This window comes from Capricornis sumatraensis, chromosome 15, assembly GCF_032405125.1.
Source record: "Capricornis sumatraensis isolate serow.1 chromosome 15, serow.2, whole genome shotgun sequence".
NCBI lineage: Eukaryota > Metazoa > Chordata > Mammalia > Artiodactyla > Bovidae > Capricornis > Capricornis sumatraensis.
In genome coordinates this window covers 71,085,276-71,108,040 of record NC_091083.1, presented here as the reverse complement: position 1 = coordinate 71,108,040, position 22,765 = coordinate 71,085,276, and the positions used below count along the sequence as shown (strand labels likewise).

Sequence of the window (22,765 nt, the reverse complement as noted above, 5' to 3'; positions counted from 1 at the left end):
AGGGAGGCTAGGACAGGTGCGCAGGGACGGAGCGCGAGGGAGCCTTCTGGGACACAGTCTTGCTGAGGAGAGCAGAGAGCCCTGATCTCTGAGAAGTTCCTGACCTGGAACCTTTCTAGAGCCCCAGCACCAGCACACGTGATTGACTGATGTTCTAAGTTATTATTCTTATTGTACAGAGAAGGAAACTGGGATGAAGATGGAAATCGTATGTTACCAAGGGTCATGGAGTTGTCTGATTGTGAGACCGGGGGTCTTCTCCAAACACAAAAGAGTGTATTTGGAATTATTCCATTTAGATGACATTCTACAAAAGGCAAAACTAATTCACAGTGGCAGAAATCACACTACAATGCTTGCCAGCAAGAGGTGGGAGCGGGGTTGACTACAAAAGATCTTGAGGGAAGTCTTTGGATAGAAGCGTTTATACTGGACTTTGATGGCCGTTTGGGATTTGTGTATTTGTCAAAACCCATTGAACTATCCAAAAAAAATGAGAGCCTTTGTTATATATAAATAAAGGGTTTTTTTTAACTTTTGAATTTATTTTTTTATTGAAGCTAGTTGATTCACAATGTTGTGCTGATTTCTGCTGTACAGCAAAGTGACTCAGTTATACAAACACATACATTCTTTGTATTCTTTTCCATTATGGTTTATCCCAGGATATTGGATATAGTCCCCTGTGCTACAAACTAGGACCTTGTTGTCTATCCATTCTCTGTATAATAGTTTGCATCTGCTAATCCCCAACTCCCAACCCATCCCTCCTCCCCTCTCCGCCCCCCAGGCAAACACAAGCCTGTTCTCTGTGTCTGTGAGTCTGTTTGTTTCATAGATAACTTCATTTGTGTCATATTTCAGATTTCATGTATAAGTGACATCACATGGTGTTTGTCTTTCTCTCTCTGACTTACTTCACTTAGTAGGACAGTCTCTAAGTCCGTCCATGTTGCTGTGAATGGCATTCTTTCATTCTTTTTTATGGCTGACTGTTTTTGTATTTAATCCAGGTCTTCAGACTCAGATTTCAATGCACTTGCCTCCATCACTTAGGAGACATGGCTTGTGCCTGCAAAAGTTGGTTCTCACACCCAATGGGTGTCAGAATGCCAACTGGGCACAAACCAGGAGAGCATCCAGGAGGGAGCCTGGGTGAAAGCAGGAGCCTTTCATCCTAATTCCGGCTGGATGGACTAATCGATTGGCCAAGATCAAATGTCAAAAATTTACACCATTGGCACTTCCTCAGAACTGGGCCAGACACCATCACCGTTCAGGAGGGCTGACTTTGGTTTACAAAGCTGGCAACAGGAAACCCGCCCTGTTTCTCTGGAAGCTGGGATTCCATGACCTCACCGCCTGCTCCTGGACAGGTAAACGGCTCCAGAATCTCAGTAACTGGGACAAGTAATGCTTCCTCCTTCTGAGTCTGCAGCCCAAGTCAGGAACACTCAGCGTAAGTGATAATATCCTTTTCTCCAGGCAATGAAAAGTTTAGAGTCAGACTTAAATTTAATAAGTTCCCTGGTGGCCTCTGAATTTGCATGTTGCCACGCTAACCTGGCCCAGATTTCTCCCCCTACAAGGCAATTCTTGGAAAATCAGACATCAGTGCTCATTAGACTGGTTCTTAATGTCCAGCGAGCCAATAACAAGAGGAGAGGGAGCCCCACCCCGGGGCAGCAAACACAGCTGAAGTTCCTGAGCTCCTTGGGATGATCAAAGAGCATCAAAGGATTTTCAAAGCCTTGACGTATCCTGTTCCTTGTAGCCTCCAGGCTTACTCTGAGGGTGAGAAGGTTCCAGAAACACAGTGCCAGGAGCTGAAATGGAGGACAACAGTCCCCATGGGCTGAGAGCATCAATTCCATCTTAAGGATAAGATCATCAGGAAGGACTCATGAGGAAGTAATCTGTCTTAGAAATCCAGCTAAGCTTTGCCCAGATGTGTCTATTCATACATTTTGGAAGGGTTTTTCTAGTGAATTCATTGGCCTCTCCTGACAGCAACCAAGGGGGGCTGCATGCCTTTCTTTCCTTGGTGGTCATCCAAGGCCCACTGCTGTTGCCAGCTTTCCGATGCCCAGTGAAAACTAACTCCACGCTGGGGTATGTAGAGTATTTATTAAAAGGGCATCACAACAGGGGGGGACTCCCCTGGCAGTCCAGCAGTTGAGAATCTGCCTTCCAATGCAGGGTACGCAGGTCTGATCCCTGGTTGTAGCTGAAATGGTAGCCTGAGATACAGGAGACTTGGGTTCAATCCCTGGGTCAGGAAGATACCCTGCAGAAGGGAATGGCAACCCACTCCAGTCTCCAGTATTCTTGCCTGGAGGATTCCATGGACAGAGGAGCCTGGCGGGCTCCAGTCCATTGGGTTGCTGAGAGTCGGACACGACTAGCGACCAACACTTTCACTTTCACTTGGGGAACTAAGATTACACATTCTGCAAGGCAACTAAGCCCCCACACTGCAACTAGAGAGACACCCGCACACTGCAAGGAATGATCCCAAAGGCCACGAGGAAGATCCTGTGTGCTACAACCAAGACCTGATGCTGCTAAATACTTTTTTTTAAAGGGTATCACAACGAGAATAGCAGCCAAGTAGGATAGCACTGTGATGGAGAATGTGAGCATTAAGGCAGGTCATGGTGGTCCTCAGAGCATCACGTCCAGGATCAAAGAGGTTCCTCAGGGATCTGACCTGGGAGGCAGCAGCAGCAAGCCCACCGAGGTCAACACTCATAAGTGAGGCCAACCCTGCACACCTTCTACCCACCTGGGACCTTGAATAAGAAAGCTACCTGGCCTAAAACCAAGGCCTCTTGCAGATGGTCACCCGAGTGCCTCTTCCATCCCACCTTGTTTCATTTTGTTCTTTTCTCTTACCCCCATTCCTCACTCCCATCCTCCTCCCCTCCACCCTCTACAGGCAACCCTCCTGTTTTTGCAAATGCTGTGTTGTTTTGTGCGAATGTATCATCTGTACATGGTACTGTCCCATCTGTTTCTTATTTTTCTCACTCATCTGTTTTGAAGGTCCGTGTTACATGTTGTCTGTGGCTTGAAAGGGCTTCATATGCTCCATGATGCCAACCACTGACTCTTCCCTGCCCATTCTCCCAGCGCTGGACATTCTTCCACCCCGCCCCCAGCCCCTGCCACCTCCACCCCTGCTACCCTCTCACCCCAACCAAAGTGGGCGAGCATGCTTCCATGTGTCTCCTCAGGGACCCAGGTGAGAATTTTGTTGGGAACACTGACCCAGACGTGGGATGTCTGGATTGGGGAGCACGCGCTTACTTCATTCCGTGAGCTGTGCCAGGAGGCTCTCCACTGGTGCCCATGTCTCTGCCAACACTTGTCATTACCCACCTTTGCTAATCTGATGGGTGCCAACTGATATTGGATTGGTGCTTTAGTTCTGTGTTTCTGACGATTCACTCGAACAGCTTTTCACTGCTTTGGTGAACTGGGTCTGTTTCTATCAATTGTTCCTCACCTTTTGCCCAGTTTTTTCTCTTGGGTTATCTATTTACTACTGCATATCCCTTTTATATTCTTGACAGTGAATCCTTTGTTGCTTTTAACCATTGCAAACATCTTTTCTCCTGCTCTCACGCCTACAGTTAGGCCTTTTGCCAACCATGGACACCAATTAAGCAAACTAAGGTATAAGAGAAAGGAGTAACAGAAGTAAAGTGAAATGGAAAGTGAACTGTTAAGGTAAGTTTAAAACGAATAGGTTAAAATGAGACAATGAAAATAATGGAAGAAAATATTTACAGAACAAAAACGAAAAATTGAGTTTTTTAACCTAAAAGTATAAAAGCATAACCTAAAAGCAACAAGTATAAAGAAGACCAGGAAGTTAAATACGAAGGTAAAAATGCTTTCTAAAACAGCATCAACATGAAGCAAATCACATACACCTACACTTTTTTTAAAACTTCATGGTAACAAGAGAAATAATGCAGAAGCCAGGGAGATAAAAATCAGAGGGACAAAGGATAAACACATGTGAAGACAAAAAACTACTAAGAACAAAGAGTGAAGACAGAGCGGGTGCTAAGCAACACTGATGTTCCTTCAAAAGTGCAAACACAGGAGGTGGAAATGGAGAGGAAGACGCTCAAAGGAACCAACTGAAGGCAGATGGGAAACTCCTTACCAGCCAAGTCCTGCCCTGGGGCCTGGGGTCCGGGTGCACTGGGCTGGAGGCCGGGCCCAGGGCTACTCTGGGTCATGTAACAGTTCACCCATCAGTCTAGGGCCAAGGAAAAGCCTGGCCAGGGTGCTTGTGTTCAGAGCCACTTCCCAGACGTCAGTCAATGGACAAGCCATGAGCAGTAGCTCATGCTCAGCCTTTGCCTGGCTACAGATTCTGGGCATGCTCCCCCCCGGCATGCTCCCCCCCGGGTCCTTCACCACCACACCAACTCCCTTGTGCATTTCCCGGCCCCTCTGGCTCAATCTCTGCCTTCAGCAGAGCCCGCAGGTGAGGCTGAAGCCACACAGGCCACAGGGCCAGGGAAAATGATGCCCTGGCATCCCTTTGTCAGGCAAGGAGACAGCCTGTTTGAACAAGTTCAGTACCACCCAAGAAAGCAGAAGGCACCATCTCTGGGGTTCACCAGAAGTGCCAGAACTTCCTCTTGGTTCGCCAGACAGAGCAGTGACCCTGAGGACCCAGGGACAAGCTCCCTCCAGGAACACCGACTAGCTACCCGCCCCGAAGTGGCCAAGTATGAAATGGGTGGATAGCCCATTTCTAGGTCCAATGGCAGGACAAACAGATGAAACGTAGGAAATCCAGGGTTCCATCAGGCATCAAAAATGCATGCAGGTTGTACTTCACACAAACAGGTTGGAAGGCTGAAGAAACATCCAGGTGAGTCACTGGAGGGTGGAAAATATCTGATCTTATCAAAAGGTGAAGTCAGCGACCCGAGGGCTGAGTCCTACCACCTTGAATCCTTCCATTTATGTGAAGACAGGTAGTTCCTCTGTGGCTCCAGAAGTCCAGCTGCAACTCAGTTGTTTGACAAGGCAGCTCTGTCTTCCCAGAGATGTGACGCTTGGTGCTGAGCTGCCCTTTGGCCCACACAGTCCTCTCTAGCCCACAGACTAGTGGTTCCTGGATTTGGGGATTTCATCAACCAGTTTTGTTGTTGCTATTGTTGTTATTTTGGCTACATCAAATCAGTTATGGCACGCGGGATCTAGATTCCTGACCAGCATCGAACCCGGGCGCCCTGCATTGGGAGCATAGAGTCTTAGCCACTGGACCATCAGGGAAGCCCCTTGAATTTTTTTTAATCAGGAAACTTGTATACAATTCTTTTCTTCTTAATTTTTTTTTTTGGCCATGCCATGTGGCATATCGGATCTTAGTTCCCCAACCAGGGACTGAACCCAGGCCCACTGCATTGGGAGCACGGAGTCTTCACCAGTGGGCCACCAGGGCAGTTTGACTGTTAATATTTTATTTTTCCAAGGGAAACATTTTTTTAAAGCTACCATCTAATATCACCATTATTTTCTAAAAGAAAGAACATTTTAGCACCAAAAAAAAAAAAGACAAAAGGATGGGATGATCTTTTAAACAGCGTAACTATGAAATGCTCACCATTTGGAGAGAGATGTCAGGAAAAGTCAGCGTAGGCCAACACTGGAGCCCACCACCGTGACCTGTTGGGAGTTAAATTCCAGCCCCAGTGCTTTGGAGAAATAGGCCAGTTGACTCGGAACAGATCCTGGTACAGGTTAGAATACAACCTGTGTCAAAACTGTCACTCAAGTCTGATGCTCCTCCTGACTGCCCAGCTGGTGGCTCACCTCCCTTCCTCGGTTGAGGTCTTCGTGACATCTCGTCTCCTTTACCAGTGGTCCCCAAGCCACCACATCATTAGAATCATCTGGGAGGAAGCTTTTCAAGTTGCAGGCTCCCAGGTCCCACCACCAGAGATCTGGTCCCATGGTTCCAGTATGGGGTCTTGCACTCATCCAAATTTAGGCACCTCAGACCTGTGACCCCACCACTCAACCCTATGAAATGACTGACCGGAAGCCATCAGCACTGGGGCCTGAAAAGTGGAGCTGAGAACGGGGATGGACAGCAAGGGAACCCAGACTGGCACTGCGGCCACCAAGAGCAAGCAGCAATGATCACAGGCTGCGCTGGTGCAGAAGCTGGTGCCAGAGAGAGGAGCTGGGGGACTGGGCGACTCTCCACATTCACGGCCAAAGTGAAAGGGTAAGGTGGGAGGGACAGACAGGGCAGCAGAACGTGAGCACACTCTGCAGGTTCACAAGGAAGGGTCTTGTTATGAGCAAGGTTTTTCTGGATGACGACTGGCTTCTAACCACCGCTGCGGCCTCTGCCATCTCTCACCACTATCATCCTTGTCCATTGCCTCCCTGCAGGTCCCCTCACCCAGTCACTTGCTGTCGAACATCTCCACCCCACTCCTGTGTCACACACACAGCCTGGGTGTTCAGCCAGTGTCTGCAGACCGGACGGAGACGGGCCAGAGCGCTGCCTGGCCCAGGGGCCTCCTTGTGATGGCGCCCTCCAGCCCTTGGGGAGACCGGCTTCGGCACAGAACCCGCAGAGTGTGAACGAGCACAGAGAACCCCGTCCCTGGGCCTCAGGACGACACCGCCCCATGCCACCTCCCAGGGTGGACTCCCCTGCGCTGTCTAACACGAGCAGCTGGCTTCAGAAGAAGGACACTGCAAAGTCGTGGAAATGTCACTAATGGTATCTGACCGCCTGTGTGGGGCTTGAGAAGGCTCATTCTTGTGGAACGACTAGGGTACAAAGTCTTGGGAGCTGCCAGGCCATCAGGCCCTGCTGGTCTCTCAGCCAGGCTGAGTCAGAGCCCTCTGACGAGGTCACGTGGTCCTGCAGAGACGTGTAAAGGGGCCCCGGGGCCAAGGCTGGCATTTCGCGGTTACAGGCCTTTCATGGTGATGATCCATCTCCACACACGAGGGGCTGCAATGTGACACAGGGCACAATGCTGGGAGGCCTGCCTGCCCTGCTGGGGGCTGCCCAGGAGGTGGAGAGACAGCGACAGGTGGGACCCACGGGCAGAGGTGGCCAGGGACACCTTGCTGACTCCAGCCTGCACCTCAGACTATTGTTTGATCTCCTGATTTCATCTGTGGTCTCGCCCCAGGGGATGTGGATTCTGCCCCTTTGCCTCCTCCCACCCCAACAGAAGTTCAACAGGATCAGCCCTGGTCCTAAATTCAGACTTTATGAAAGCATTTCTGACCTTTCTCCACAAGGATGCCAATCAGAAACTGGTGAGAACTGGCACTTCTTTGGGACTTTATTGAAACAATATCCCATGTCTGCTCTAACGATGTCTGGAGGGCATTTGATCATATGATCTTGCTCTATGGGGCTCCCTGTGCCCACGTGACCCCAAAGTTGCTATGTGCAGAGCCTCTGGTTTCTCAGCTGATGTCAAGCGCTCGCTTATGAAAATTCATTGGACTGTCTTAAAATATAGACCAGGAGAACCACGGATGGGAGGGACTACATTTACTTTAAGTATAAAGGTTTACTATTATTAACAAGTTACCACTATTATTTACATGTTTATAAAACAGAAATAAAAATGACATACATATTTGGTGCCAAAAGTGGCACATCCAAACTAGGATCAGTACAAAAATAAACTTTCAAGCTATGTGCTTGCAGACATCATCCCAGCCAAGCAGCCCCGGGGACGATGACACCAGTGCCTGCTGGAAGGGCCCCCGCCTTCTCACAAGAACCCAAGCAAACACACAGAAGACAAACGGACAAGGTATGTTCCTGAGCTACAGAAGCTTAGAGCCTCTAAACGGTTGTGAATTTCTGCTACCGAGGATCTGGGATGGGTTTCGAGCAGATGAGCTTTCACTAGTGGCATCGGGACACGGTACCGTGCGCGGAGGGGGAGCTAAGCTGCTTGCGAAGCCAAGGAGCTGTGTGCACAAGGGTCCTCTCTGTTGACTGCCAATCCTTGCAAATCTCCCGAATGCAGACAAACAGGAACATGGGCAGAGGGAGACAGAAGTTACTTGACTTGGGAGCCCCGGTGCCCGCCAAACATGCCCCAGGTGACTGGCAGAAATCCGCCGTGTTTCCAGGGTCTCATCATAGATATGCACCATGTCCACACTTGGCCAAGGACCTCACTGGTCGATAGAGGAGGGGTCCCAGCAGGGAGAGCAAGGCCAGCCCAGCAAAGCCCTGCCCACCCCATGTGGTGCTTCAGTCTGCAGCAGTCCACCTTCCTCCCTGCTCCCCATGAAGCTGGGCTGGAGTTCATGCCTGGTGACAGGGGCACGCTGGGCCAGGGAGGGTGCTGGGTGAGCCAAGAGCACAGGCTTTCCAACTCCTGCACAGCAGGACGCCCGCCCAGGCCCAGACTCCTCTGGATCCCAGCGAGGAATGCAGATGCTGAGGGGAGCGGGCAGGAGGGGGCTGTGAACGGGCTGCAGCCCACTGCAGAGCCACTGAAGGGTCCACAGGAGCCGACGCCAGCTTGTCTATCCTGGGCCGGGGGTGACAGCGTGGAGGAGGGGACACCGAGCAGCCCCTGCAGCGGCCGCCAGCTCTGCTCACTGGTCCTGGACCTTGGCCCTCTTGGCTTTTAGGGACAGGTGCTGCAAGAGAAGAGAAAACGGCATCGCTGGGGTGGGTCAAAGGAAGCAGCCTTGAGCACGATTCCCTGGAAGTGACCAAATCAAAGCTTCCACCTGGTTCACACTTTCTCAGTAAACACCCTGCCCCACAGGGCAACAGTTTGGAGGGGAAAAGCCCACGGGACCAACAAAGGCACCAGGGCTTCAGTAAGCCGCACAGGCCGAGGTCGGGCTGCCTGGGGCTCTGAGGGCAGCTGTCAGTGAGACGTGGCTCACCCTCTGCCCCAGCCCTTCTGCCAGCCCTGCAGCCCAACACCAGGTTGCTCAGAGGCCCAGGCCAAAGATCTCCTTGAGTTTCCTAAAATTTCCTGAGAACATCAGGGGAAGGTATCTTTCCCTTGGGAACAAAAAGGTCAGCCAACCTAGCCAGCCATCCCCAGAGGCTCAAGGTCCTGCTCTCATGACGCCTCTGCAAGAATAGGGAAAACACACAGGAACAGGACACTTCCTGGTGACACTTTCTTCCTGGTTTCTCTTTCAGAAATGTCACTCTCTAGCAGTGTAAGCAACCCAGGAAGTCTAACACTATAATCATGGGCATCAGATAATAGGATTGGGGGATATAAACATTCTTTACACTCGAAAGTAAAGCCAAAGTGCTTTACTCATAAAGTACGCATCTGAAGCAGGGAGTGTAAACAGCAGCTTTTAATAAAGGTCCTCTGTTCCCCAGCTGATGCCCTCTCGATGGTTTTAATCCAATAGCCAGGCGACATCCTGAGCATGCTGCCCTCACACAGCAGGCTCTTCACTGGAAGGACGTCAATCCCCCAGCTGCGAGCAGAGCAGGGCTGCCAGCCCCAGGACGCTCAGTGCCCAAACCCCGCCTCTTGGCGCGACTATGATGCGCTCGAGACAGCCATCCCCATCACCGAGAGAAAACCTCAGGGCCTGAAAGAGTGCAGGCGCAGAAGAAAGCGCAGCACCCCACAAGCACGACAGGATGGGGTGCTGAGGAAGCAGGACACAGGTGTAAATGAGCTGCAGGAAGTCACACTTTCTAACCACTTATGGCTGAGAAGAGAAAGAACAAAGTGCTGGTCGCTCGGTCACATCTGACTCTGCAACCCCATGGACTGTAGCCTGCCAGGCTCCTCCATCCATGGAATTCTCCAGGCAAGGATACTGGAGTGGGTAGCCACTCCCTTCTCCAGGAGATCTTCCAAACCCAGGGATCAGACCCAAGTCTCCCACATTGCAGGCGGATTCTTTATCGTCTGAGCCACCAGGGAAGCCAAAGAATACTTGAGTGGGTACCTATCCCATCTCCAGGGGATCTTCCCAACACAGGGATCGAATCCACGTCTCCTGCATTGCAGGCGGATTCTTTACTGTCTGAGCCACCAGGGAAGCCCATGCCTGAGAAAGGACCAATACAGATTCCAGCAAAGGCCCTGATGAAGAGGGTTCTCCCTCGATCCCAAAGATAGCTCAGAATCAGGAGAAAAAGCCTGAGGACTTGAAAGGCAGATCTCTGGACAGGTCCCCCGTCTCCCTGTCCAGCTGTGGGTCTTGCTGAATGTCTCCTAATTCTCTCCTCCGCGCACTTCACCTGACATGACCCCACCCACCAATGGAAGACACCCACAGCCTTAGCTTAGGAACAGGGATGAGGTCATCATGCTTGTGGGGCCATTTTTGGTGCTCATTTCTGAAGAGAATGTTGTGTATAAACAAAGTGGACTCTGGACCATTTCAGGCCTCTTAACAGGGCAAGAGCAACATTCTAAAAAACACTGGTAATGGAAAGTCACCAGCAATGCCAGGAGCAGAACCAGGGATGACCTGTGGGCTGAGCATGGCCGTGGGGCGCTACGCTGCACTCAGCCAAGGACCCTCTGCCATGCACGGGCAGCCACTAGAGAGTGGCTGGGCTCTTGGAGAAATCAATCCATTTAGGACAAGTTAATAGCAGAAGTGCCTTTGGACTGCTTAGTTAAGGAGGGACCAAGTTTCTTGGGGTAGGAGAGGGTTAGGGCCCTTGCCTGTACAATGAGGTTGTTGAACTAGGTGATTTCTGAGCCCAGCCTCTCTAAAATTATTCTGATCACAAGCAGCCATCAGAGTGGAGCAGATGAGCTGAAAAACAGGCATTTGGGGGGAAAAAAAAAGACAAATTTGGCATTGTCATTTTCTTCAAAATTCTGGGGCAGTCTGCACTTTGTGGGTTTGACCTAGAAAAACTGTCATTTTGAGGTGAGAAGGGAAAATGACTCTGCTTCTAGGTTAATTCTGTTCTCCCAGAGTCTAAATGAACCTGAGACAACTTCAGAGCCTCTCTTCTCTAACTGCCTGCCTCTCGTTACGCTAACAAGCAGGCTTAAAACTGCACCGTTCTCCTTAAGCTCGAGTTTGTGTTTCTAATTGTTCTTTTGGACTTCTGAAGTCTGCTGCGTTCCACCTGAGAAGTTTGGTGGAAGAAGATTATCTTTCATTTCAGGTTTATTCTTATTAGCCCAATGCAGCAAAGAAAACACACTGCATTCTTATCAGTCCCTGCAGTTGATATCATTTTTAGCTGAAATATCTGGGTAGGGATACAGGAAGTTGAACTATACAAGTTTGAAATGTTTTTTGTTTGGTTGTTTAAGATTTAATATTGAAAGATTTAAAATGACAACTTCCCTTGACATTGCTGGAGGGGGAGGGATGAAAAGATCCTTCCCTTTATAGGATCACAACTCAATGTTTCCAGGAGTTGAGCAAGTGAGATAAACAAGGGAGGCAGGACCTGGAGAGAGTCGCCCACAATAGGCGCCATTCCTCAGTCCCTGCTGCAAACTCAGGCTCAGAAACTCAGCAAATTCAACAAGTCTTTCAAGAGAATCTTGAAATCCATATTTAATGTGGACTCTCCCAATTTTAAAAGGCACCATCCAAGTCACATTTTGGCATGAAAACACTGCAGTCTGGCTACAGTTTTGATGAAGTAACAGGTTTTGGCTTCCCTTTTGTGGTAAACAATGGTCAGACTGGACAAAACGTCTGAAGCAATAATTTTCAGGTACTGGGTAACAGAGAACACGGGGCTGTAACCCTTGAGAAAAAGGAAACACTCGAGATGAGTGAACGTTATAGTCATTCCAGGTCTCTGCGCGGCTCTCCACATTTTGTCGTGTCCAACTCTTTGAGACCCCATGGACTGCAGCCCGCCAGGTGCCTCTGCCCATGGAATTCTCCAGGCAAAACTACTGAAGTGGATTGCCATTCCCTTCTCCAGAGGAACTTCCCGATCCAGAGATCGAACCCGGGTCTCCCGCATTTCAGGCAGATTCTTTCACCATCTGAGCCACCAGGGGAGCCCCTGTCAGAGGGAAGTGAATCCTAAATACAGAACAGAATAGCTGGGGAGAGGAGACACAGATCAGAGTTCAGAGCTGCTGAGCCTGCTGGAATTTACAGAACAGGGCATCAGAAAAGAGGAGCTCCGGAAATCAACATAGAGCTACCACCCTTAAACCTCTGGCTGAGTACTAAGCTGCACAGGTGCAGGCCAAGGTTCCATAAGGCTGGCAAAGAACAGGTACTGGGGAGTTGTGACCTGGGATGGAGGGGATTCTGGAAGTCTGCACAGTGCAGGAGACACTGGAGTTCTGAGCAGCCAGAGTGCAAAGGCCTCACTGAACATCCTAGGCATCCAGCTGAGACATCAGAAAGTCCATGTCTTGGGAGCAGGGCTACTAGACACCTGCCTGAGAAAGACTCAAGTCAGGTCTTGGTAGAATTAAACTGACTACCAGTATGAACTGTCTACTAGAAAAAACTCAATATTCTTTACAGAAAAGACAACAAATTCAACTCTTCACTACAAACCACCCATAATGTCCAGCACACAACAAAAAATTACTAGACAAGAGAAGAAGGAAATGTGACCCATAATGAGGTAAAAACAGTCTAAAAACAAAGTAGATCAGAGACAACAAAGATGCGGAATTAATGCACACGCCCTCCTTAGAAGAAAAGCATATACTACATACACAGCAATGCCCCCACCAAGTGTTTAAAACGAAATAGGTCTAAGCTTGCACACACGTTTGGCAAGGCAATCCTCATCAGAGTATTGGTACTGCTTCTTGTGAACATGGTCCAAAGTGTGACAGAATTTCTTTGGAAATGGTTTAAAAGGGTAGAGGGAGAGGGGAAGAGTTAAAGATATATTCTCCTTTTTTTATCATGTAAGCTGGAGGGATTTATTTTTAAATGCACGTGAGCATTTTAAATATCATATGAGCAAACAGTATGGTGCTTTTACCCAGAACAATCTGAGACTGTGGTAATGGCCTTTCACCTATGTACCACTGGGGGTTGGGGTTGGGGGGCAGGCAAGTTTAGGACATTACACTGAAAAATAAATGTATATTTAAAAACATGAAGAGGCAGGTAACAGGTGGTTTGGCGGTTCATTCCTACCGTTCCTTGCTGATAGAAGTGTGGAGCCAGCTCCAACAGCCAAGCAGACTCAATGGCGGTCACATCTCTCATGTAATACTTGGAGGTTTGGATAACTTCATTGTAGATAACCCTGAAACAAGAAGAAATCACGAGCTAATTTCCTATATATTATAATTAGAATCGGAACCACAACAATTAGAGATGGCCCCCCTTTCCTTTTACAATGCATCCACCTGTTCTGTGCGCCAGACTACACTAGACCAACGTATTCATGTTGCTCACTTAAGCCTCAGGACCTGAGTGGTGGGTACCAGTGTGTCCATTTCACAGAGGAGGCTCTAAGTCCCACGTGATTTCCAGGACATCTCAGTTGAACCTTCTGGTTCCTTAGGCTTTTGTTTACAGAACTCTGAACAGAGTCTAATGACTTCATCAGAAAATGGAGAAATAGAAGCAAAGGCTCACTGATTCTGAAAGGAGCTGGGAATTAACTGTAAAGGGACACAAGGGAACTGTCTAGAGAGATGAAAGTATTCTGTATCTTACTAGGAATATGGGTTACATGCACACAGTTGTAATGACTGCTAACAGTTTTCTTTAGGAGCTAATGAGAAGATTGATTGTGGTGATGGATATATAACCCCGTGAATATATTTAAAGTCACAGGATTGTACACGTTAAGTGGGTAAATTGTATGTATGTGAATTACATAATATCTCCATAAAGCTGTCAATACACACACACACACACACACACAAAAGAGGGGGGAGCTTGCCTGAGGCTGAGGTAACAGACACCAAAAAGTCAAGCCAAGAAGGTAATTTAAATCTCCAGATTTTAAGACTGCATATATTAATATAGATATCAGTTTCCAGGGACTTCCCTGACAGTCCTGTGGTTCAAGGCTCTGCACTTTCATTGCAGGGGCATGGGTTCATTTCCTGGTTGGGGAACTAAGATCACGCATGCCACACCCTGCAGCTGTATCAGATTCCACAGCAAGCATTAGTATCTCCTCCCTGAAGCCAGCCCTTACACCCTGGCCCATGGAAGTGTGACCCTCAGCCACCTATCAAATACATCCCTCTAGGGAAGCCTTTCTCCCCAGGTATTGGAGTCCATCTGTTCTCTGTCGGGCTGCGGAATGGGACCTGGATTCCTCTCTCTGCACAGCTGTACCGAGAGTGAGGACAGAGCACCTAGTCTGTGGGTGAACACGAATGTCTGCTGAGGGGATCAGCAGGCAGAGGAATAAGACCACTGGCTTAAAAGGATCATTGACAGAGTAGAAATTCTTTGTAGAACAGAGTCAGCAAACGTGTACTGGGCACCTGGACTCTAGGCTTTGGGGACCCAGAGATGAACCAGAACGAGGCCTTGCCTTCAATGCGCTGACAAAGCAGAGGGGCAGGAGGGAGCTTACCAGCGGGGTGGCTTCTCTGCATAGAGGACCGATGCTGGGTGGATGTGCAATTCATGATCATCACGGATGGTCCTTGGGAAGCAGAGCAATTTTGTCTCAAGTACATTTTAAACACTTTCAGCAAGACTTTCCCACAGATGCATTTAAACTCATCAAAAAGGCAGGCTGTACTTCACATAAACAAAACTATCCTCTCCACTCCATCTTCTCTTGACCCCCACTGTCACTCCAGAAATCAAGGATAAATCATGCTAAAAAAGGGAGACGGAAAGCAACACATGGACATCCAAAAAAAAAAAAAACCAAACCCTGAGAAATATATTTTTCTGCTTATGTTTATGTTTATCTTCTAGAGGTTCTCTTTCAAAAATTTCCTTGAGGACAGAAATAATATATACAATTACTTCTATAAACTTTTCTATTAACAAGGTTAAACAGTAAAGAGTATGGAAGAGATAAATCGGGGGGAAAGAAAGCTCAATATTGGACTATCCACTTCTCTGAGACAATATTTCAAATGCCAACTCCGATTTGATTCAATTTAATTCAAAAAAATATTTACGGCACACACAACTATTGGTGAGATCAGCTCATGAGAGAAGATTAACAGGTCAGAATGCTGCTGCTCAAACCATAATTACAGAGCACTTCTGCAGGGGCCAGAAATGTGTCAGGAAAGTGCTTCAAGGCCATGACCCAGCGCACCTCCAGCGCTGGAATAAAGCCACTGCCCGGGGTGCTGGCTGTCTTACCAGGAGACCAACATTGAACTTTGTCCCAAAGGGACTGACCACCATGAAGCCTGTTGGGTAGCCTGTATTTCTATTGAAGATACTGATGAAAGACTTTTGTGAATGCTAGTGGGAACTGCTAATTAATACTCTTGAAGAGAGCGGGGTAATCAGAATGACAATGAAACGACGGTTCTCACTGGAGAAGATCACAGCCTGTCCAGGGCTGCCTCGGACAGAACAGCTCAGTGCTGGGAGCTGGGAGGGGAGTACGTACGATGGGCAACAGAACAGTGACACTGATAGGCCGGAACACCTGGCCTGGGGTGACAAACAGAACATACTAGAAACAAATGTAAAGTGCTATCCTGAGGCCCAGTCAGCAACCAAGTACTAGATGAAGAAGACCTGGCTGCCAAAAAAAACAAATAAGCTCAATGCAATTCTGGGCTCATTAACAAAGCCCAGTGGGAGGAGTTTGGGGGAGAATGGGAACCTGCTTATGTATGCCTGAGTCCCCTAAGGTGTTCACCTGAAACTAACAAAACCTTGTTAATTGGTTATACCCCAATAGAAAATAAAAACCTAAAAAAAAAAAAACACAAAAAAACAGAGCCCAGTGTCTAGAATGGAACACCCCAGTGACTTCAGGATCCCAGGACTATAATATGTTCTGAAGGGAAAAAGCCAACAATAGTCTAGGGAGGAAACCCAAAGACTAGTTAGGGAGAGAGCCTTTTGAGTACTCCCTTATTAAAGAAGGGACTTCCCTTGTGGCTCAGCTGGTAAAGAATCTGCCTGCAATGCGGGAGACCTAGGTTTAATCCCTGGATTGGGAAGATCCTCTGGAGAGGGAAAGGCTACCCACTCTAGTACTCTCTGGCCTGGAGAATTCCATGGACTGTGTAGTCTATGAGGTCGCAAACAGCTGGACACGACTGAGCGACTTTCACTTATTAAAGAAGAGCACCTTCTGATTACTGCTCTAAAAAACTGGCTAAAGTGAAGTTACAAGACTAAACCCAGCTCAGAAATAGAAAGACTAAAGTAACAATTCAACAAACTGGAAGTGGAGTTTGGAGAAAAGAGGGCTAAACTAGGTGTTAGCTTTCACCAAATTTGAATATACTAGAGGTTATCGGAGGTCATCAGTGTATCTTCTGTACCTGGAAAATGAAACTGGAAGAGACAGGCTGTAGTTTTCAGCAGAGGGAGGGGCCGGCTAGTACATGAAGAACACTCACCAACATTCCAGTGTGGCTACAATGTACCTGGGGAGCTTCAGTTGTGCAGACCTCTAAAAACATCACGAAGCACCCAACAGCAAAACTAACTTCTTTAGGAGAGAGCACCTGTAATGGTTCCCTCAGGTCCTATTACTCTCTGATTACAACAGATATGTTACCAGCCTGCAGACTTGTAACAGGCTTCCTTGATAGCTCAGTTGGTAAAGAATCCACCTGCAATGCAGGAGACCCCGGTTCGATTCCTGGGTCGGGAAGATCTGCTGGAGAAGGGATAGGCTACGCACTCCAGTATTCTTGGGCATCCCTGGTGGCTCAGCTGATAAAAAATCCACACGTAATGCGGGAGACCTAGGTTCCATCCCTGGGTTGCCAAGGTCCCCTGGAGAAGGGAAAGGCTACCCACTCCAGTATTCTGGCCTGGAGAATTCCATGGACTGTATAGTTCATGGGGTTGCAAAGAGTCGGCCATGACTGAGTGACTTTCACTATCAGAATTATAACTGTCATCCTACAACACGTGGATGGGCTGAACATTTGAGAATCATTTCCACAAAGTTAAAGACATTTTGCTTAAATCTGTACAGTTAACCTCAATGCATCTTTAGAAAGAGGCAAGGTGCAAATAAAGAAAAATGATTTAATTTCTCTGCTTTCTCTGTATGTCGGCTTGCTGTTGGGTTTGGTTTATTTTTAAGATTTTAATGACTTAAGTAACTTCACAAATGACTTCACAAAGTATCATGTTACCTATAAGCTCCAGTAGAATGAAACCTGGCGGCATTTGCAAAGAATCCGGAAACGATGCACCTCAGAACTGGATCTGGATCACCTACACAAACAGAGGGATGGATGAGATGAGACCTCACCTGCCCTACGCTCTGTGCTGTGAGGCCCACCCCAGGCTGCCTTGAGCCGCCTTGAAACCAACTCCTGAACGGGTTCAGCCCCACGATTCCCAGTGCCAGATGCCTGCCCTGGAACCATCTATAGAGGTCCCCACCCTCCACAATGGCTGCTGATGGCAACATGTCAGACTGTTCCCTTAACCTGGGACCCCCCTGCCGCCCGCAATCCCCACACCCCCAGCCACAGAGGACCAGACCAAGGCTGAGCACCAGAACCTACAGAGCCCTCTACAGGCTGGCCAGTGACCCTGGAGCTCCTCTTCAGGAGAGCATTTTGCAGGAATGATGTTCCTTCCCTAAGACACAACCTGGGACGTTAACACTACAACATTATTTCTGTGACTATAGTTAGTTTGTAATTCTTCAAAATTTTCAAACATCTCAGTTTAACTGGCGTCTGTGTTGCGGTCGTAAACATCTTCCAAGGATAAAGCCTGCTCATTTTAGATGATTTCTACATGATATATCCAAATTATTCTGCAAAAACGATAATGCCATCCATATGGCTTATGACACACGATATTTCATCAATTCTAAGACTTACTCTTTTTTACACTTTAACTCACTGAAATCAGGATAGTGAGTGAAGTTGCTCAGTCATGTCCGACTCTTTGCGACCCCGTGGACTGCAGCCCACCAGGCTCCTCCATCCATGGGATTCTCCAGGCAAGAATACTGGAGTGGGTTGCTATTTCCTTCTCCAGGGGATCTTCCCAACCCAGGGATCGAACCCAGGTCTCCTGCATTCCGGGCAGACGCTTTAACCTCTGAGCCACCAGGGAAGCCCCCAAAAAATCAGGATAGCATTTTATAATTATAATTGGCAACACTTTTTCTTTCTTAATGACACATAAAATAATGGTAGGTCTTAATCATGTCTTAGATCCAATAAAACATAGTATGTTGGTAAATAAGTTACCAAAAAGTGGTATAATTTACAAAGCCATCAACAGTGCATGACAATGTCAGTTTTAGTGCATTCTTACCAGCAATGTTCTGGCACAAAAGTACCCCTTCTTTAACTGTACACTTATTTGATTATTATTACTGTATTTCTTCTTTTGTCAATTTTCCATTCCATTCTTTTGCCCATTTATCAACTTAGAAATTAGGTTTTTTTTTTCTTAATATGTTAAATAAATTCATTCTATAATAAAGCTTTTAATTTTCTATCCCTTATATCTGCTAAAAATATTTTTTCACTGTTTTCTTTAATATCTAGTTTTTTTTTAATTGGAGGATAATTACTTTACAATGCTGTGTTGGTTTCTGCTGTCAATGTCAGTCACCCACAAGTATACATATATTTCCTCCCGTTTGAAGAGAACTTTTTAATTTGCATGTAGTTTATTGCATTTCCATAATTTTCTCTATTGTTCTTCAGCCCAGAACTGAAAAAAAATCTCAAATCTACATTTCCAAACACAATCTGATCCTAGACTCAGTCAGCTCCTTCTCTCCACTTGCCCAAAAGAAGTATGCATGTAGAATGTGCATGGTTACCAAAATGAGATCATTTCCAAGGGGTAAAAACTGCCCTCCTTAAGGGGTATGATAGTGGGAAATCTTGAATATTACAAGGATTATGGCCCTCCAGAGCTCAACCCTACCTTACAAAATCTTATCCCTTAGTACTGAATTTCTCTTGGTAAAAAGAATTCAAATTCAATGTAACTCTTCTCCTGGGCGAGGGGTTTGATAGGGACAGAATGAAGGGACAAAGCAGGTGATAAACAGTTAATCCCACTAGGGAATTGTAAGTGGTGAAAAAATATAGGAGATTTAAGTTAATGATCATGCAGCAGGCTCGCTTCAAAATAAAACCATGCAATAGAAGCAGGAGACATGCTTGAAAGTGCCGAAACAATGGCGGCGTGAGACCCCACCCCCTCAGTGGGCTCAGGAAGCTGATGATTCCTAGGGCACGCCGCTCTGCCCACGCTAAAAACAGAAACATGAGGAAAGGTGGCGTTATGCTGAAACCTGCACTGACTGACCACATCTTAGTCTACGTTACCACCTTTTTGCTCATTTTCATTGCACCATGACAGTCCCAGTTTGACTATGGAGAGACACGAAAGCTCCCTGGCCTGATGTGGAGGAGGAGCTGAAGATGGGAGCTTGATGTCCACTCAAGAATGAGGAAGGTGGTCTTTTTCCCCTCCCCCGATTTCCCTTCAATTATAAAGCCGCAGCCCACTAAGTTCTCCATGCGGCACCTTCTTGCCCACCTGCTTGTAAGCCTCACAAGCATCCTATCCTTATCAGTCACTTCTTATCTGTCACTTTGTGATTTCCTAAATTCTTTTTTCACTGAGGCCTAAAGAATTGGAGCTCCTCCTTTGGAGCCTCCAAGACACATTTCTGCTGTTTCAAGTTGACAGTGAAAAACAGGTTAAGAAACAAAGATGCAGATGTGTGGCTGCGCTCCATCTCCTGGGAGACAGGCGCTCGATCAGCTTCTCCCCCGTTAGCTGCCTCTGTGAGCTTCCTGCTTGCACTGATGATACTTTACCCAGTCACCCGGGCTCAGTGCTTCCCTCTCTTAGAAGCGTGGTCATCCGTCAGCACCCTCTGAGCATCTGATAAGCTCCTTTCTGCCAGCACTTGTCTCCATAGTCCTCCTTGCCTAGTGAGCCCTTTGCCACTGGTTTCTAATCCAATCAGTCTGCTCAACTGGACTTCCACCACCACTCAACGCCTGCTGTGAGCTGTCTCTGTGCTCCCCGACCCCAGGATTCCATCTTCCCTGCATTCCTACTTCAATCCCCATCACTGTACACCATGAGCACTCAAACATCTATTCCTGTAGTTACTAAGACAACTGACAATCTCATTTGCAGTACTTTGTGTCTCTGTAGGAATCTCTCTTGTCACTGCACTGTTTCAACAGTAAGAACCGCATCTTTGTCATCATGTAATTAGTTTCCCTTAGTACAAAAGCAACATAAGGCTCTGGAATGAAACTGCCTGAGCTCTGAGGCCACTGTACACTCACTGTGCGACCTTCGTGTGGCACGTCACTCCCTGCCTCTCAGCCCACTTTTCTCATCTGAAGAGTGGGGATCACAGCAGCGCGTGTTTCACTGGAGCTCTGTGAGCACTAAATGAACTCGTGTATGAAGACACAGCCCTGCTGGGCCTGTAACGGGTGCTGCAGCTAGGCTGGCAAGAGCTAGTGGTGCCAAGAGTGTTGCCAAGGGCCTGGCACACAGGAAGTGTTCAAAAGACAACTGCTGACTGGCTAAGCAGACACACCACCCCCATTGAAAGCGTGCGTTCGTGCTACACAGGCTCATCTTTGCTAGTTACCAGCTGTGTTGTCCCAAACTTAAATTAACTTCTCGCTGGGACCTTACAACTCCTCTGTAAAATAAGGATAACATCACCTACACCTTGGAGTAGCAGAGTAAGTGAGAGAGTATTAAGTAAAACCCCCGTGGTACAACCAAATGTGTCCTCAACTAACATGAGTCACTGTCACTGCCAGAGGCCAGAAACTGTTTTATACAGCACTTCCGTCTCACCCAGCGACTGTCTAGGCTAAACACACAGTACGTGCTTTAGTAACACCTGTAGCTGAAAATAAAAGGCAGTTTATACGAAATGGCCGTAAATGTTATCCACGTAAGTCATTTTTCTTGCAAAGCCTACATGGAAAAATTAACCACATGATGTACAATGAGGTGAAGAATGTTAATGATTCGTAAGTGTTGTCAGGGCTTGTTAAAAAATTTTTTTAAATAAAAATAGCCCTTGGAAATAAAAACCGATCTCCTTGCGGTGGGGGAAATATGCTCACTTCACATGCAGCATTCCACCAACACAGGCAATTCAAAATGTGAGCCCAGTGTGGGTCCAGAGTTTACTGTGTTGCCTCACACTGCCCGGCCTGAGAACGCCAAGAATGCAACTCCACAGGACAGAGAGAGGAGCGTCATGAGCAGTGGCAATTTATTCTTACCTTCACTAGATTTCCTGGGCACTTGAAACTTGACGAGAAGCTTTTTCAGCTGCTCCCTCACTGTCGCAGCTCTGACGAGACCCTTGTAGTTTAGGAAATGCTCCTGACACCACTGGGAGTTCTTGTTGTGCTGCAGACAACGCACACAGAGGGAGGGTGAGACAGGACAATTCTCGACGGAGGCTGCGTGGTGGACGTCACTCAACTCTTTGCCCCCTTTAGCTTACGTAATGGGACAAGATCTTCAAGTCATTGCGGGCCCTTTGGGGCCCATCTCTCTAAACAGGCGCTGATCACCCTGCTCACCATCTGACTGCTGTCCAATCTCACTCTCTTGTGCTAAAGGGCAAGTGAGAACTTAACAATAAGCAGAGTCTTAAGTATCTCCATGAGAACCCCTTCCCTGCTGCTCTTTGTAAATCAACCTTCCCTCTCTGGCAGCTCAAGGTTATCACTTTACTTGACAACAGGCAAGTACAAGAAGGTCTGGTACTGATGCATAAGCCCAACACTTTGGCCACCTGACACAAAGAGCCAATTCACTGGAAAAGACCCTGATGCTGTGAAAGACCAAGGGCAAAAGAAGAAAGGGGTGGCAGAGGATGAGATGGTTACACAGCATCACCAACTCAGTGGACATGAATTTGAGCAAACTGCACTGCAGGAGATGGTGAAGGACAGGGAAGCCTGCGTGCTGCAGGGTCTCAAAAAGCTGGACACGAATGAGCAACTGAACAACAACAACAGACTGCCTCCCATGGACGGGAGTGTGGAGGGGCCTTTGTAGTGGCAGCTGTGCTTACTTTGATAAATGCTTCATACACATTGAGCATGGTAAGATGGTCACCCTCCTCCACGGCAAATTTTCGGTGCACTCGAATCTGGAAAGAATAAGGCAATGTTTAGAAGCTGATTCCTGTGAGCCTCTTGTCCTGGAGGTAACATTACATGATGAATAGCTCAGTATAATTCATTTACAACACTGTCTTAATTTCAAGTGTACATCAATATTGTAACTTTTCCTTCACAGTCTTTCCAGAATTCACCCATCTACTCATCACGAATGCCTGGGCTGGGAGGGCCCTGTCAGCAGCTTGGCTGTGCCAGGCCTGCTGTGCCCAGGCAGGAACTCCTGGCATCCCTAATGAGCCCACCAAGGTTGCCCCCAGAGCAGCCTTGAAAACAACCTTCCTTACTTTTGAAAAGTCAGTAGGACAATGGTTAAGATTTGGAGAGTGAAAGGCAATTCCACCAATTCTGGCTGAGCAACCGTAAGTTACCAAGCTTTTCTGTGCCTCGATCTCCAAAACTGGTGACAGTAATACCTCCCTCCCAAGTTCACACTGAAGATAAAATGACATGATGCAGGAAAAATTTTGGCACAATGTCAG

At 47.6% G+C, this 22,765-nt stretch overlaps 1 protein-coding gene across 2 annotated transcripts in view; it reads right to left on the bottom strand.

Annotated features, from left to right (window-relative positions):
• Positions 1–7,665: 7,665 nt before the first annotated feature.
• The window catches only part of DHX35 (DEAH-box helicase 35), a 68,199-nt gene continuing 53,099 nt past the window's right edge, over positions 7,666–22,765 (bottom strand). For both annotated transcript variants that reach the window (XM_068987241.1, XM_068987242.1), the window contains 6 exons: positions 22,178–22,255; positions 21,375–21,504; positions 17,253–17,334; positions 14,528–14,599; positions 13,123–13,234; positions 7,666–8,673 (listed from right to left, as the gene is read on the bottom strand). In XM_068987241.1, the coding sequence (XP_068843342.1) occupies positions 8,629–8,673; positions 13,123–13,234; positions 14,528–14,599; positions 17,253–17,334; positions 21,375–21,504; positions 22,178–22,255 (519 nt within the window). In that variant the 3' untranslated portion in view covers positions 7,666–8,628. The remainder of the gene's footprint in view (positions 8,674–13,122; positions 13,235–14,527; positions 14,600–17,252; positions 17,335–21,374; positions 21,505–22,177; positions 22,256–22,765) is intronic.